At 39.2% G+C, this 14,386-nt stretch overlaps 1 protein-coding gene across 3 annotated transcripts in view; it reads left to right on the forward strand.

Annotated features, from left to right (window-relative positions):
- Positions 1–10,558, forward strand: part of LOC129775359 (histone-lysine N-methyltransferase ash1) — a 36,571-nt gene extending 26,013 nt beyond the window's left edge. For 2 of the 3 annotated variants that reach the window (XM_055780034.1, XM_055780035.1), the window contains exons 5-8: positions 5,047–6,170; positions 6,232–6,399; positions 9,151–9,198; positions 9,302–10,558. In XM_055780034.1, the coding sequence (XP_055636009.1) occupies positions 5,047–6,170; positions 6,232–6,399; positions 9,151–9,198; positions 9,302–9,472 (1,511 nt within the window). In that variant the 3' untranslated portion in view covers positions 9,473–10,558. The remainder of the gene's footprint in view (positions 1–5,046; positions 6,171–6,231; positions 6,400–9,150; positions 9,199–9,301) is intronic. The other variant, XM_055780036.1, reaches the window with a different exon arrangement.
- Positions 10,559–14,386: the final 3,828 nt, after the last annotated feature.

The following is a 14,386-nucleotide window of genomic DNA, read 5'->3' on the forward strand; positions in this document are numbered from 1 at the left end:
CTGGGCGGCTGATGTAGCCAAGACATCCACATATCAACACACCCGAAAGACTCATGCTTTCCAGTTATGCTGTTTTTTTCGTTTGGATATTTCCCCAAAATAGTAGAGTCTTTCGGAAGGGTGCAAATCAGAAAACAGGTCACGTTTTTATGAAATAAAGTTAACGTTAATAACTACTCTCAATGTGAACGAAATCTCATGATTTGCATACCAATCGTATCAGAAGTTCTCTAAGATTTGTTTGAAATGCTATACATTACACTTTGTTAATCTCTGAACGGTTTGAATTCATGAAAACTGGAAGAACTTTCTTTTTTCCCATACATTTGTTCGGCCGATTTGTGCGCTAACCCTACCCGTATTTCGAATCCTTATAAGAACATTTCTTAACAGATCGGCCAGATGTCTGCATCAATTGATAGGAAATATTTCAACGCGTCTATCACAATTAAGGAAATGTTATTTTTCATGAGATGACTTCACACACACAGACTTCAAAATCAAGGTACCTGTGGAAATCCGCTTTGCAAATATACATGCAAGTCGGGGGTATTTTTGTTCCCACGGAGCTGTTTCCCTAACACGGACTCCTAAAACAATTTGCCTGGGGGAATCCGCTTTGTCAAAACATGCAAGTCGGGGGTATTTTTTTCCCACTGAGCTGTGTATCCCTAACACGGATTTCAAAATTAATGTGCCTGGGGGAATCCGCTTTGCAAACACATGCAAGTCGGGGGTATTTTTTGGTGTTGAGTACTTTTGTACTCGCTTTTCGTTGTGCAGACCGGAATATGTTTCCCTAAAACGTACTTTTAAACTGAGAAGCCTGGAGAAATCATCATTTCAGATACTAGAGGTGAATGAACTTTCGCGGTTCAAGAACTACGTATACATGAGATGTGCAATAATTTCAGAGGGAAATGCAAAATACAATGATCGTTTGACGATTCTTCCGTTCACATATTTTGGTAGTCCTAGGCATCATATCAAACGTAAGAGGACATTCGTCAAATTTATTTGTAATGAAGAACATAATCTATTACAAATTTTTAAATAATATTCGAAGTGGTAAACAAGTGGATTGCATAATATAATTGCGTAGTTCTACGTCGAAAATATGCGGTCGTGTCCTAGATACAACCCCTTACATTTTTTTTACTCTTAGAATTTCAAAACCCGGCGAGCGCCTCGACTTCAACTTTGCTCGGAAGGTTAAATGGTATCGCTCGCGAAAGCTCCAAAACGCGACCAATGAAGGCACATAGGAACTTCGGTAAGACTATTGCATAGTTAACATCGTTAACTATTACGTAGTTCCGGTTCCCATAAGGTGTCGTGCACAAATTACGTAACGCGAGAAGGGAGGGGGAGGGGGGCTTCGAGATTGCGTTTCTTTCTGTTTATTAGAGATAGGAAATTGCGTTACGTAGAGGGGGTTGGGGGTTCAAAATCCGGATTTTCAGCGTTACGTAATTTGTGCACGACGCCTTAGTATCTCGCTGATCTGATGATTGACTGATATGTTCGCCCATTCCTAATTCAAACGAGGAATAGGCGAGAGCTATTAAGTTTCATTTTAAACCGCGGATGAAATAACAGATAGGTAATAGTCGGAGGTTACATCGCATAGTTAGTGTGTTACAGTTTTTTCCCCTTTTTTGTTTTTTTGTACTTTTCAGTGTTATATTCAGTGTTTTCCTGTGTGAGAAACCCTCTCGCATTACGCCAGTCAAACCAAATTCGAGATAAGCTCTATGGCACGTGGCTAAATTTGAATTGTGGCTTTTAATGTTAAAATGTGGCATTTGTGTGGTTCGTTGTTTATAGGAAGAGCCGTTCTTTGACCCCACGTTTTGAGCTTTGGATAGGACCATGGTCATGCCGTCAACTTCGTTGGCCGCGCAGAGTACGCCTAACAAGAAGAAGCCCATTACGGATCAAATATCAAGCCGTGTGCGAACTCAACAGTAGCACGGCTATTCATCGCTCGGAACGGCGGTAAGGTAGAACAGCTCACCGTAAATCCATGGTCGTGAGTAAAACCTTGCGCATGTAGAATAAATGAACAAGATAGTCACACAATTAACAAAACTCACATAACAAAAACTACACTACACAGCACTATGCCGATGGAAAACACAGACCTATCGGTTTTGCATCATTCTTGGTCTTTTGAGCGCTATGGGTCGAGGGTTCAAAACCGATAGATAATATTAATAGTAAATAAAATGTATGTTTGGGTTTAAATTTATGGTTCAGGAAAAGTTTCATCATTAAGTAGGTCCATTGAGAAGAACTTTTCAGCAAGGTCGGTATTAATTGGACCAGCGGACAAACGGTCTCGCGGGACCTTCATAGCGTAGGTGCAATTCACGGAGCAAACCGGGCTTTAGAAACAAAGGACAAACCCGCCCTCAGGTGTTGGGTGTCTCATTGCCGGGCAAAGCAAAAACACGGCGGTTGGTCTCCCTCGCGGGAGTGGCGCTTAAGGCAACCGCTTACCTGCGAAAAACTCTTCGGTCGCGACGAACTCTCGCACTTCTCCGGCGTCGTGGGTTACAAGGAGTTGTACATCCAAGGGACTGTCAAGCACGGAGAAGACAACGTAATGGTGTGGGAGTCTTTTTCATCGGGTGCATGGTGAAGATTGATAGAATCATGACGGTACACCCAAAGTTAATTTTTAGCACATGTTCTGGCATCCCGATTTATTACATTAGATGAGCTGAAAGATAACATAAAATGTTCTACTCCCCAATACATGTATATCATATGTATAATATATATGCTAGAGCCAATATGAGCGAGCGAAACAGGAGACACATTTAAATGAAAGCATATGAAAGCTTTTCGCCAAATACACGGCCCAGACAGAGAAAGATATATTCTCGTTCATGTTCTTCTTTATCGTCTTAGAAAACACCTTCCAACTTCATTTTATGATGAGGTGTAATATTATCACGCTCCTTTATAACAGCGCTGGCAGCTATATGGATAGCGTGGTCGTGTAAAGTAACTTTACATCCCAGCCGGCCTTGGTTCGATCCACATTGACGTCGTATGGACTTTTTTTTGCACAATTCCAAATGAAAAGAGAAAAGAAAACAGAAAGAGATGTCTGCTCGCATACATACAAACCATTTTTAAGCTTTTAAAATAGCTCATTATTTGCGCATTTGACTCTCATGCACAGGAAATGGCATCTTTTCTGCCAAAGATGGAATGTTTTCTGCCAACGCTAGTTTGGGTGTAGTCTTGAGAAAGGCCCTTGGAAAACTTTATCCTACTCCTGCACTACACCTCCACCCTCATTACCTTTAAAAATGCACTTTCACCACCAGAATATCGCTTAAGTATGCTTTTTGTCCGTGATTGAATCGAGAGAAGGTGTGGTTTACGATGGCAATTTGGAAGGAAAACTAGAGGCGAATCAGCTCTCTGAGTTTGAAACTTTTCGCGACTGAGCAATAATCGATTGAAAATTATATGATTTTCGCGATGCGAAACATTTTCCGTTGCGCGCGCATCCAATAATGGATACGAATATATATCCTACTGATGGGGAAGAATAATAATCTTCAGAAGCTTCCCTGCTAATTGCACTTGATTGAAAAATCAAAAAACCAAATGTATTTAGTCGCAGTATTATATGGATAGAAAACATTAAAATACACTCTCTAGCTTGAATGAATTTTTCAATTCCAAGGGGAATTGGCAGATTATTTTTTAGCAACGATGACATCTTTCCGGAATCTTCTCGGTGTTGGCTAACAACCGAACGAGAAGAGTTCCGCGCTTGTATGGGTTTGTGGCGGCTGCTCCGATGCCTCAAGCGGAACCGTTTTTCGATGCTGGTACTTTTTCAGTGGCATCACTCTCCTCCTGATGGATTTTCAAGTATAAAACGGGTAGACATTTTATCTTTCAAATGAAGTGTTTATCATATCACTCTATTCAGTTGTTTAGGAACTATTAACGCTCAAAATCTCGGTCTTCAGCGTAACTTTGGTTTTACACTTCGGTATAGAAGTGAAAGACGTAGTACGTCAACATCCGGCGGAAACGCGAAATCGTTGAAGGTGGCAAAATCGACCGTATATGATATGCTGAAACGTTTCCGAGAACCTACAACTGTTGTTCGGATAAATCAGAGTACTCGTTGTAGTGAAGCTTACGATCAGAAGCTGAGGTTGAAGGTAATAAGAGCAATAAAGGCAAAACGCCATCGTCAAACGACATTGTCAAAAACACAACTCTATACAAAGTACCATCTAAATAATCCGTGTGTGAGAAGGTTACCGTAATTTTCGTGAGCCAAGACCAAGACGTTTTGACGAAGTACAAGGGAGGCATGCTGATGGATGACGAAACGAAATTAATTTTGGACAGCTCCCAGGCCTGAAATTCTATAAGGCCACTGCCAGAGAAGATGTCCCCAGAAAATTTAGTTTCGTTTTAGTTGATAAATTTGTTGCTGAAGTTCTTGATTTGGCAAGAGATTTGCAGCTGTGAGCAGAAAACCATGATTATTGTCACAATCAAGACAATGGACTCGAAAATATATAGGAAAAAGTGGCTGCAGAAACGTTTCCTTGCGTTTGTTAAGACTCACAACGGTCTGGTGAAGTTTTGGCCAAATTTTGTAAGCTACTATGACAATCTGGTCGGTTATATTGAAAAGACTTGATTCTTCCCAATTGCCCTTCATTTCACCCAACCGAAAAATATTGGGCAATTATCAATCGGAAATTAAAGAAGGGTGATTCGGGATGCTGCAGACATGAAGATATTGTGGAATAAAATTTTGATAGAGGGTATCCGAAGAAAAGTACGAAAATTCGTCAAAACTGTGTGTAATTTTTCAATATATTCCGAAAAGAGCAACAAATTATCTGCATTTATGGTATAAAACATTTTTTGTAACTTCAACCTATTCCAAGACACAACTGGTTTCGTGATTCCGGATTCAAGGTTTCAAGTTTTATACGTGATATACGCTGCTATCAGGTTATTGTTATAAAATAATCCGACCATTTTCCCTTCCAGACGAACACAGCCAATTGTACTTGAATCGGCTGGCACTACCGTCGAAGAAGAAGGTTCCCCTCTACTACGAGCGCATTCCACGGCCGATCGATCTGGCGCAAATTCAGTCGAATGTGGAGCAGGGCACATACAAACAACCGAAGGCCTTCGAAGATGATCTACTGATTATGCTGAGTAATGCGGTGAAATATTTTGGAATTAGTTCACCGGAGGGAGTTGCATCGGAGAAGCTGAAAGAGCACTATTATATTTGCAAGCAACGGCAAGTCGACAAGCTGATAGCATACGTTGGCGAGCAGAACGAGCTGTTGAGAGGCTTTATACCGAAAACTGAACCGGACCCGGTGGTTCCCACGAAAGGGCGAGGCAGATTCAAGCAGGAACAGGTGGAGGACATTATTCGGTGTATTTGTGGGCTGTTCAAGGACGAGGGTTTGATGATCCAATGTTCCAAGTGTTTGGTTTGGCAGCATATAGAGTGTACGAAGGCGGATCCCGCTGTAGACAATTACCTCTGCGAGAGATGTGAACCCCGAAAGGTGGATTATGAAATACCACTGAATGAATTCACGGATGAAGGATATCAGTACTATATCTCGTTGATGCGAGGTAATCTGCAAATCCGCCAGACAGACACAGTGTACGTTCTGAGAGACATTCCGATGTCTCCGGATCCGACTAAACCGAATGCTCCACCGAGAAAGCATACGTACGAAACGATTGGTAAGGTTGATTACGCCGAATGTGATATCTTTCGGGTGGAAAGTTTGTGGAAGGACAAGGATGGTCGTCGATTTGTGTACGGTCATCATTACTTGAGACCACACGAAACTTATCACGAACCGACGAGACGGTTCTATCCCAACGAAGTGATGCGTGTTCCTCTGTACGAGGTGATCCCGATTGAGCTGGTAATCGATCGCTGCTGGGTGCTGGATCCAGCGACATTCTGCAAGGGTAGACCGGTGGACAGTTCCGAACCTCACGTGTACATCTGCGAGCTACGGGTGGACAAGAGCGCTCGGCTGTTCTCGAAGATATCCCGACACACGCATCCGGTCTGCATGAAAACTTACGCGTTTCACAAGTTTGAGCAGAAGCTGAAGATATCGAAAACATTTGCGGTGAGTTATTATTTCGTTGGTTTTGGGTAGAGCCCTTTCAATTTTGTATCGTTTCTTACAGCCACATGATCTTGGAACCCTTTCACATCTGCTTGCCGCGAAAGATAACCGAAAGAAAAACTCAAAGAAGGACGATGCCAATTCTATCACTTCGGGAACATCAACCTCCACCTCGACAAGTTCGAAGAAGATGACACCGGTCATGCAGTTGTTACCTCCGCCACCGAAGGTGAGTCTGATTTCAGTTGCAAAGCGCCTGACACACGCAAATACACATCCAATTCATCGCGCTAAGTTCATTTATTATAGAGTAATTCCATGCCAAAAGTTGCGCATTTTTCAGGTTCGACCATTCTCAATTTGGACGAAAATTTTGCGAATGTTTATTCATTATTCTGAGCTCGAAACCTTGGGTTATACATAAAACATGTCTAAAAACAAGTTGTAAGAAGCTGATATTATTTCTGAAAAAAAACTTCGTGCATTCAGATATACTATTTTTCTTCATTTTTTTGTGTAAGCAGACATTTTGAGCAGATTTCCGAGGTGAATGACCTTCGAACAACAGATCGATAATTCATTATATATTTTATCCAGAATATGTTTCCACACATCCGAGCAATTTCTTTCCAGTCACACACAACACCTAATTTGGTAAACCTACCAAATATTGTAAATCGAGTCGATAAAAATCGACCATCTCTATAACAAAAATGTGTTTTCGTTATTTAACATGACTATTGAGAATAAAGTTGGGACGTCTTATGATAAAATAAACATTTTGGACCCCATAATTGTAATCGAGTCGATAACAATTTAGCTTGTTGGCTCTATTTTGCTATTATAGATAGGGGAACCCGGGGCAAGAGTGCCCATCTGATTATTTTGTCTATTCCCATCTTTTATAATTACTTAACTACAGAACTACAGATACTGCATATATCTTACATATTATCAGCCAGAACCTTAAATATGTTTTATTGGAAAACAGATAAATACTAACTGAGCTTCTTACAACTGCAATCTATATAAGAACGCACAGGCGCAAATTAACGAAATACTCTCAGTTTCTATATGTTTGCATGACTCCACCCATAAATACAAATAGAATAATCATTTTTCTTCAACTTACTGTATGAACTAATTTCAATCGTACGTATTTATTTCAATAAAAACTAAATTTGTTATCTCTCAACTTCCGGGGCAAAAGGAGCCATTATCACCGGGGTAAAAATGCCATAGTCGTAAACTCGAATTCGATCCGTCAAACGCAAATAGTGTAATCGTGGTTGTGTTTGTTGTGGTCATGGTTTGTAAATATGAACGGATTTCGTTCCGAAACCAGTGGCAGATGGAAACTATGGTTGTTGCCGTACATTCTGTAAATCATGCTGCGGAGCTGCGGAGGAATATAGTTTGCCCAGAAGAACATTGTTAGGCCGTTTTAAAACTGTGTTTTATAAACATTTCTAAACTACAGGAGGAGTAACTCGTGAGTCACATCCTCAATATGCAGAAGTTATTTTATGGGCTGACAACACACGACATCCCGAATCTAGGGTATAGAATCGCAGAGTGAAATAATTTAGATCACTCTTTCGACAAAACATCCAAATTGGCCGGAGAAGATTGGCTTACCGGATTTTTACCGGTTTTGGAACCACCGTGAATTTCACAGTGCTTTTTTATTCAAAAATTATATTTTTATAAGATTGGCACTCTTGCCCCGTACTGGAAAAATACAACCCAAAAACATTATTTTTGTAAATGAAACATTTTCATAGTAAACATAACTTTTGGACAATTTGATGCATAGCTACACCGGGTGGAATTACTCTGTACTGAGTATAAATGAACAAACCAGCAAAAAAAAAATGGAAAAAATATAACAAAAGAGCATTTCGAACGCGTATTAGCTTAGGGTGGCACTCTTGCCCCCGGGTTCCCCCACAGAGCGAAGTCGAATAGCATCCACCGAGGAAAAATATCAGTGCAACTGTAATAAATTTTCGAGTCTTTTTGGTTTATTTGTTGCATCTGTTAGCGACGATCACCGCGAAAATGGTGAAAATTTCATTTAGAAAACATTTCAGAAACGTTTCGTTTCGTTTGTGATTTGCAACACATGAAGTTCGAGCAATAATTCGACTCTATAAGGATGTCTTGATTTACAATAAGAGTGATGATCGATTCGATTTACATAATAGGGCTTCATATTGAAAGATCTGAGGAATTCTATAGCCATCTTTTTCATCTTTTCAGCTGTAACAGATTCGAATTTAATCGTGTACATGTTTTATTGTATCGATACATATGGTAAATTACACAATAGCCTCAGAATAATAAATTCGAACTATGAAAGATACTCAGTCCCATTGTCATATTCGTAGCCAAATGGTTACCCATCCGCTTACAAAACTTAGGACTCTCAATTTATCAGTCTCTCAATTGGCGTTTTTCAAGGCTAGATGCGAATCAACTTTGTGGTTTGAAGTAATAGTAAAAAATCTCATACACCGAAAGTGTGAGCAAAGTTTCATCCCAATAGATTATTGTCGAGTAAGATTTAAGATACTTTGACGACATTCCGGGTGGAATTACTCTGTACTGCTTGTTCACATAGAGTTGGCGTTGATGGCTCAAATAAAATGTCTAAGTTCATTACGTCTGGCACACTGCTACTGACCAACCATTTAGGTGGTAACCACGTTCATTTTAGTTCTTAGCGCCAACTGAAATATCTACAATTCATTTGCATTTCATTTCTCACCAATACTCGATAAATAAAAAAAGAAACTACCGTTCCCGTCATTCCCTACACACCACCACCATTGATCCCGTATCATCCGGCTTATAGCATGCTTAGCCTCCGCCGCTATTGCTAGTTATCATTTTCTCCATTTATTGTGATAACAGTGTTTCCCATCTCTTATTCTTTCTCCTTCTGTTTTATATGTATAAAAATGTTGTGTAATAAAAGACTGACCACAACAGTCCCGAGGGAGCGCTCGTACTACCTTCAACCGAGGTAATTGTGAATGCCCTCCAGCCATGTATCTTTCCAGAGTGCAAACGAATACCAGTCTCACTAACCAGTACCATTTTATTCCATCGTCTTTTTTTGTAATCAGACTCTTGCCGAGAAACGCAACCGCCTGGAAGAGGTTCTCGGACGCCTAATGGGAAAGCTGAACACAAACCCGGCTGCGCTGCCAGTGGTCGATATAAGCTATCTGCTCACCGGTCGAGGTGCCCGGCTGCGTAGAACCATCGCCAACTCGACGCCCGTGCCGATTATTTGAGAGTGGGTTAGGAAGCGTCGAAAGCGCCGTAAATGGAAACGCTGCTACAATTGAATGCCGCGTTAGATCTTATGGCGGGTTTACATTAGGGAGATCTATAGCTATAGATGGATTTATTCACGTGAAAATAGGTGTAAACGGGTGAGAATAAATATGATTAACTTATTCGATGTATATATAACTTGAATAAATTCAGCATATGTAAACGCTTGTGAATTTCTCACTGGTGAGAAATCATTAAAGTTGGATGCAGTTCTATGAATATATTCATGAATATATTCATTATAGAAGTTCACGCTAGTGTAAACGGTTGATGCGATTTCTATAAATCTCATCATATTTCTTCACATGAAAATATCCCTAGTCTAAACCCACCCTTAGTCTGACCTGATCGAATCTACGTTTAAGATTGTGTTAATCATCCTTTGGAAGCATCAAGTTATTTATTTTATTTATGAGCCGTGCACAGAGGGAAAGAGAGAGGTTTGTTTAGAACAATGAAATAATTGTTTTTGTTTATAATGTGTTTCTTGTTTTTTGCTTAATATATTTGTTTTTTATTTAGAAATGTTTAGTTACAGTACAACAAGTTGTTGTATATTGTAAAGTTGAATCGTCAAAACAAGATGTGCATGCGCGTTCGCTAAGGAGATTTCCACAGATCATTTTTACATATTTTACTCAACACAGGTTACAATTTTATGCACAAGTATTACAACTTAAGAACATAGTGGAACTTTGAAATTAGCTGGCTTCTAGTTTATTGAATTACGCGTCACACTCATTAAGATTTTTAAAATATTCCACAATCCAGATACCCAGAATACCTATGAAAATTAAAGGACTGACCATACTTGATAGTAGTAGTCGATGTAGGGAATAAATTCGGAACGTAATTTATTTTGAATGAAGATAATTACAGAAATATATAGAATTTTAAATGAATTGAGAATGGTACTACATTGGAATATAATAATTAACACTTTAATATATAACACTCACACACTACATAGCAATTGTAAAACAATAAATCTTGAACTATTGTGTAAATAAGATGAAGAAATTAAAAAAAAGTCCTTTTAAACAGTTATGGAAGTTGGAAATTGATGCCGAAATTGTCCTGCTCAACAGATAATTGCTTCAACTGACGAAATGACAAAGAACAGGTTACAAAGGATGCTAACTAGTGAAGAAGTCAACAAGAGACCCATTCCATGAGGTTATGCACCAGAGAATCAAATTTCAAATCTAGTTTTAGGAGAAAATTGAAAACGTTATTTGAATAAGCACTAGTTATATCATAAATTTTTTGCCATTTTGGAATCGAGGACGGTGACTTCCGGTTCGTTAAAAGCGTAAATAAAAGACCGGAAATGGCATGAAATCCCATAATACGATCGTGAATGGTAATATTGGCATATAACCATGGGTGCGCGAAGAGGAATAAAAAAAAAGATTGATAGTGAGAGATAGGATTTAAGTGAGAGGGAGATAATGTTTGAGTGAAAAGCCTTGGAGCGACGTGTGTGGAGTTATACAAAGAAAGTGCACATACAAATGCATACGCAAACATCAAAGTCAACGTCAAAGAGTTTATCAAAAGTTTCTGATAGCAAAATCAAATGCGTTCCCCCTGTAGTGAGCGCCACTCGATGAACTAGGATTGTGCTAGCCAATGATGGCAAGCGCTAGAGTGAACGTGTTAAACAATCACGATACTGGAGGTCGGTTTAGAACCACCCCGACTTTTCCCAAATAAAGGCATACCGTGTATTACAGGTAACAGGTAGATTCAATTTATATAGCATAAACAATTAAAATTGTCTTGTTTCGCAATGTTTCACAATCTAAAAGAACATAGAACTCATTTTGCATACAGGTCGACTATATTTCTACTCTGCTCTTGAAGGAATGAAAACGTAAAATGGCGCTAAAAATCTAGATTGAAGAGAGCCAGAAAAAGTCACCATATTATCAAATTGCCAGCGTTATGACATTCTTCATTTGACACTATTGAAAATTTAGTAGGAAGCGCCGTTCCTGAGATACAAAGGAGGGTAGATTCAGGACCACCTTCCCCTATAGGATGGACTTTTGGAAGGGGAAGGGGAGATCTTAGAGGAGAGTGAGAAGTATTCAGAGTAATAAAAAACATTAAAAATAGTATATCGCTTGCTACAATACGGTGAAATTATTTTTTAATACAGCTTATTAGTTGTGTGACGTGACAACGCTTCGTGGAGACTGTTTATTCGCACAGAGAGCGTTGTCACGTCACAAAATGCATGCCGTCAAAATGCATGTTCTTGCGAGTTTTTTGAAAAACTGAGTATACAGGAATCAACGTTCATCTTTCATTGACAAATCATAGAACAAAGTTTATTTGTATGTTTTGAAACGGAACTGAAAATACAACGCAAAAAGACAAGTGTTGTCACGTCACAAAAGTATTGGGCTGGCAACAAGCGAATTCAATTGCAAAATATTCTCCAACTAAAGATTCTTATAGGAAATTTCCTCAATTTCATTTTAAAATCGTTTACAATTTGGAAATCGTGTGATTTATACATGAAAACAAGAAAAAAAACCTGTTTTTAGTGAGTCAGAGAGTTGTCACGTCACGCTGAAATGGGTTAAGACGAGATCGCCCACCACACGCTCGGTGTAAGAGAGATGGTGTAAATAAAATGATTGCCGACATTGAAAAAAAGTTCAGAGGCATTTCTAAAGGCGCGTCCACATTATGCCGAATGATACCGATCGGCCTGTACCAGGCGGCGTATTCGGTTCGTTATGTAATTTGGACGCCACATCGGGTGCACGAAGCCGAAGCCCCATCAGATGTACGAAGCCGTCACGAACACACGAAACACAATGTCGTCAACGTTAATTTACTTCGTTTTGTTTTGGTTCGACTTTCTCGAACCGGACCCACTTGTTTCGGGTTCGGTTTGTTTCGAGTCGGTTTTTGGCACGTCGGGCGGTACGTCCACATTTAGTCGGCTTTACCGGGCGGCCAAGGCCACTCGGCGTAATGTGGACGCGTCTTAAGAGTTCAGTAAATTTAAGAATGTGTGATGAAATGCAATTTAACCGATAGAGAAACTAATACGTATCCATCAAAACTTTGTCCAAATGAGCTGAAACTTTACAGAGGTCATTTTTTTAAATTTTATTTGACCTATTGTATGTAGGGGAAGTTGGGGTAAAACGGACATTTTAAGAAGAACTTCAATTATATAGTCAACTCTCCCTAACTCGATATCCAAGGGGACCATCGAGCTAGGGAGGTATCGAGATACAGAACATCTTTTTCATAATTTTTTATGTCATAAATTGTCATATATTAGGGTAAATGTCCCAATTATGGCAAGGATTTGAATATTTTGGATTCATCCCCTTAAAGTCAGGAAACACCTTTCTCACATAAAAAAAAATTCCACTATCTAACAGGAACTGATAGACAGTTACATTTCACGAAAAAATACTTCTACGCATATGTTCGAATTTCTACGATGACAGAGTTATAGATTTTTTTTTGTTTCGTACTCTGTTGCCTCAAAGTGGCTCTACATTGAAAAGGACGCTACGTACGATTCTGTTGCTCTCATTTGAAAGATGAGAAAATTAGTACAGGATATAGAAGTGGAACATCTAAATTAGTGGATTTAAATAACATTTTGGAAGTGGAAAATTTAAAGTTAGTAATTTTTTGACGTGGGACTACGTCTAACCGGAATATATGGGGGGTAAAATGAAAACCTAAATACAGAACATGCAGGAAAAAATGAAAGATTCCGAATGCTTATAACTCGAACATTTCTGACTGGATCGGAAAGATGTTCGTATCAATTGACAGGGAATATTTTTACGCATCCATCGCAATTATTAAAATGTTATTTTTCATTAGATAAACAATTGAATAACTGTAAAATGTTAAGCGTTATCTAAACGCCCTAACCATCTCGGTTTGATTGGCCCGATTTACGGTTTCCCCAACACAGCCATCATAACCAAGCAGCCTTGTGGAAATCGGCAATGCAAACACTTGAAAGTATGGGAATTTTTAGTCTCACCGAAATGTGTTCCCTAACACAGGCTTCAAAACCAAGCAGTGTTGGTGAAATTGACATTGCAAATACATGAAAGTCGGGGGTATTTTTGTTCCGACTTAAATGTGTTTCCCTAACACAGACTTCAAATCCATGGAGCGTGGGGAAATTGGCATTACAAATTCATACAAGTAGTGATCCCCGATTTTTGAAATTAATCGTTCATCCACTAATCGAATACTTTTCAGCAGTTTGTTATTCGATACGATTAATCGCTCCAAATAATCGATTAATCGTCATACTGAGAGAAATAATTAGTTAGTCTAATATTTTTCATTTGTTAGAAAGCCATCTGGAATCAAAAAGTTCATTTCGCCTGAAAATCAATTATTATATTTTACGCTCCCCTAAACTCGTTTTAGGGAGCGCCAAAAATAATGATTGATTTTCAGGATAAAACTGCAGCGGCCGTCCGTTTTTTTATTGCTCTGGGTTTAGATCGATTAATCGACATAGATTATTCGTTCGCTTCGATTATTGGTTCTGCAGTATTCGTTCGATTAATAATCGATTTCTGTAGGAAGTATTCGATTAATCGATTAATCGAACGATTATCGGGGATCACTACATGCAAGTCGAGGGCATTTTTGTTCCGACTGAAATGTGTTTCCCCAACCCAGACTTCAGAACCAAGGTGTCTGAGGAAATTGGCATTGCAAATTCATGCAGGTCGGGGGTATTTTTGTTTTGACTGAAATGTGTTTTTTCCTAATACAGACTTCTAAACCAAGGTGTCTGAAAAAATCGGCACTGCAAATAAATTCAAACTGCGAGTACTTGTACGAACTCACTTGCCTCTGTG

The sequence above is a fragment of the Toxorhynchites rutilus genome, chromosome 3, assembly GCF_029784135.1.
Source record: "Toxorhynchites rutilus septentrionalis strain SRP chromosome 3, ASM2978413v1, whole genome shotgun sequence".
In the NCBI taxonomy this organism is placed as follows: Eukaryota; Metazoa; Arthropoda; class Insecta; order Diptera; family Culicidae; genus Toxorhynchites; species Toxorhynchites rutilus.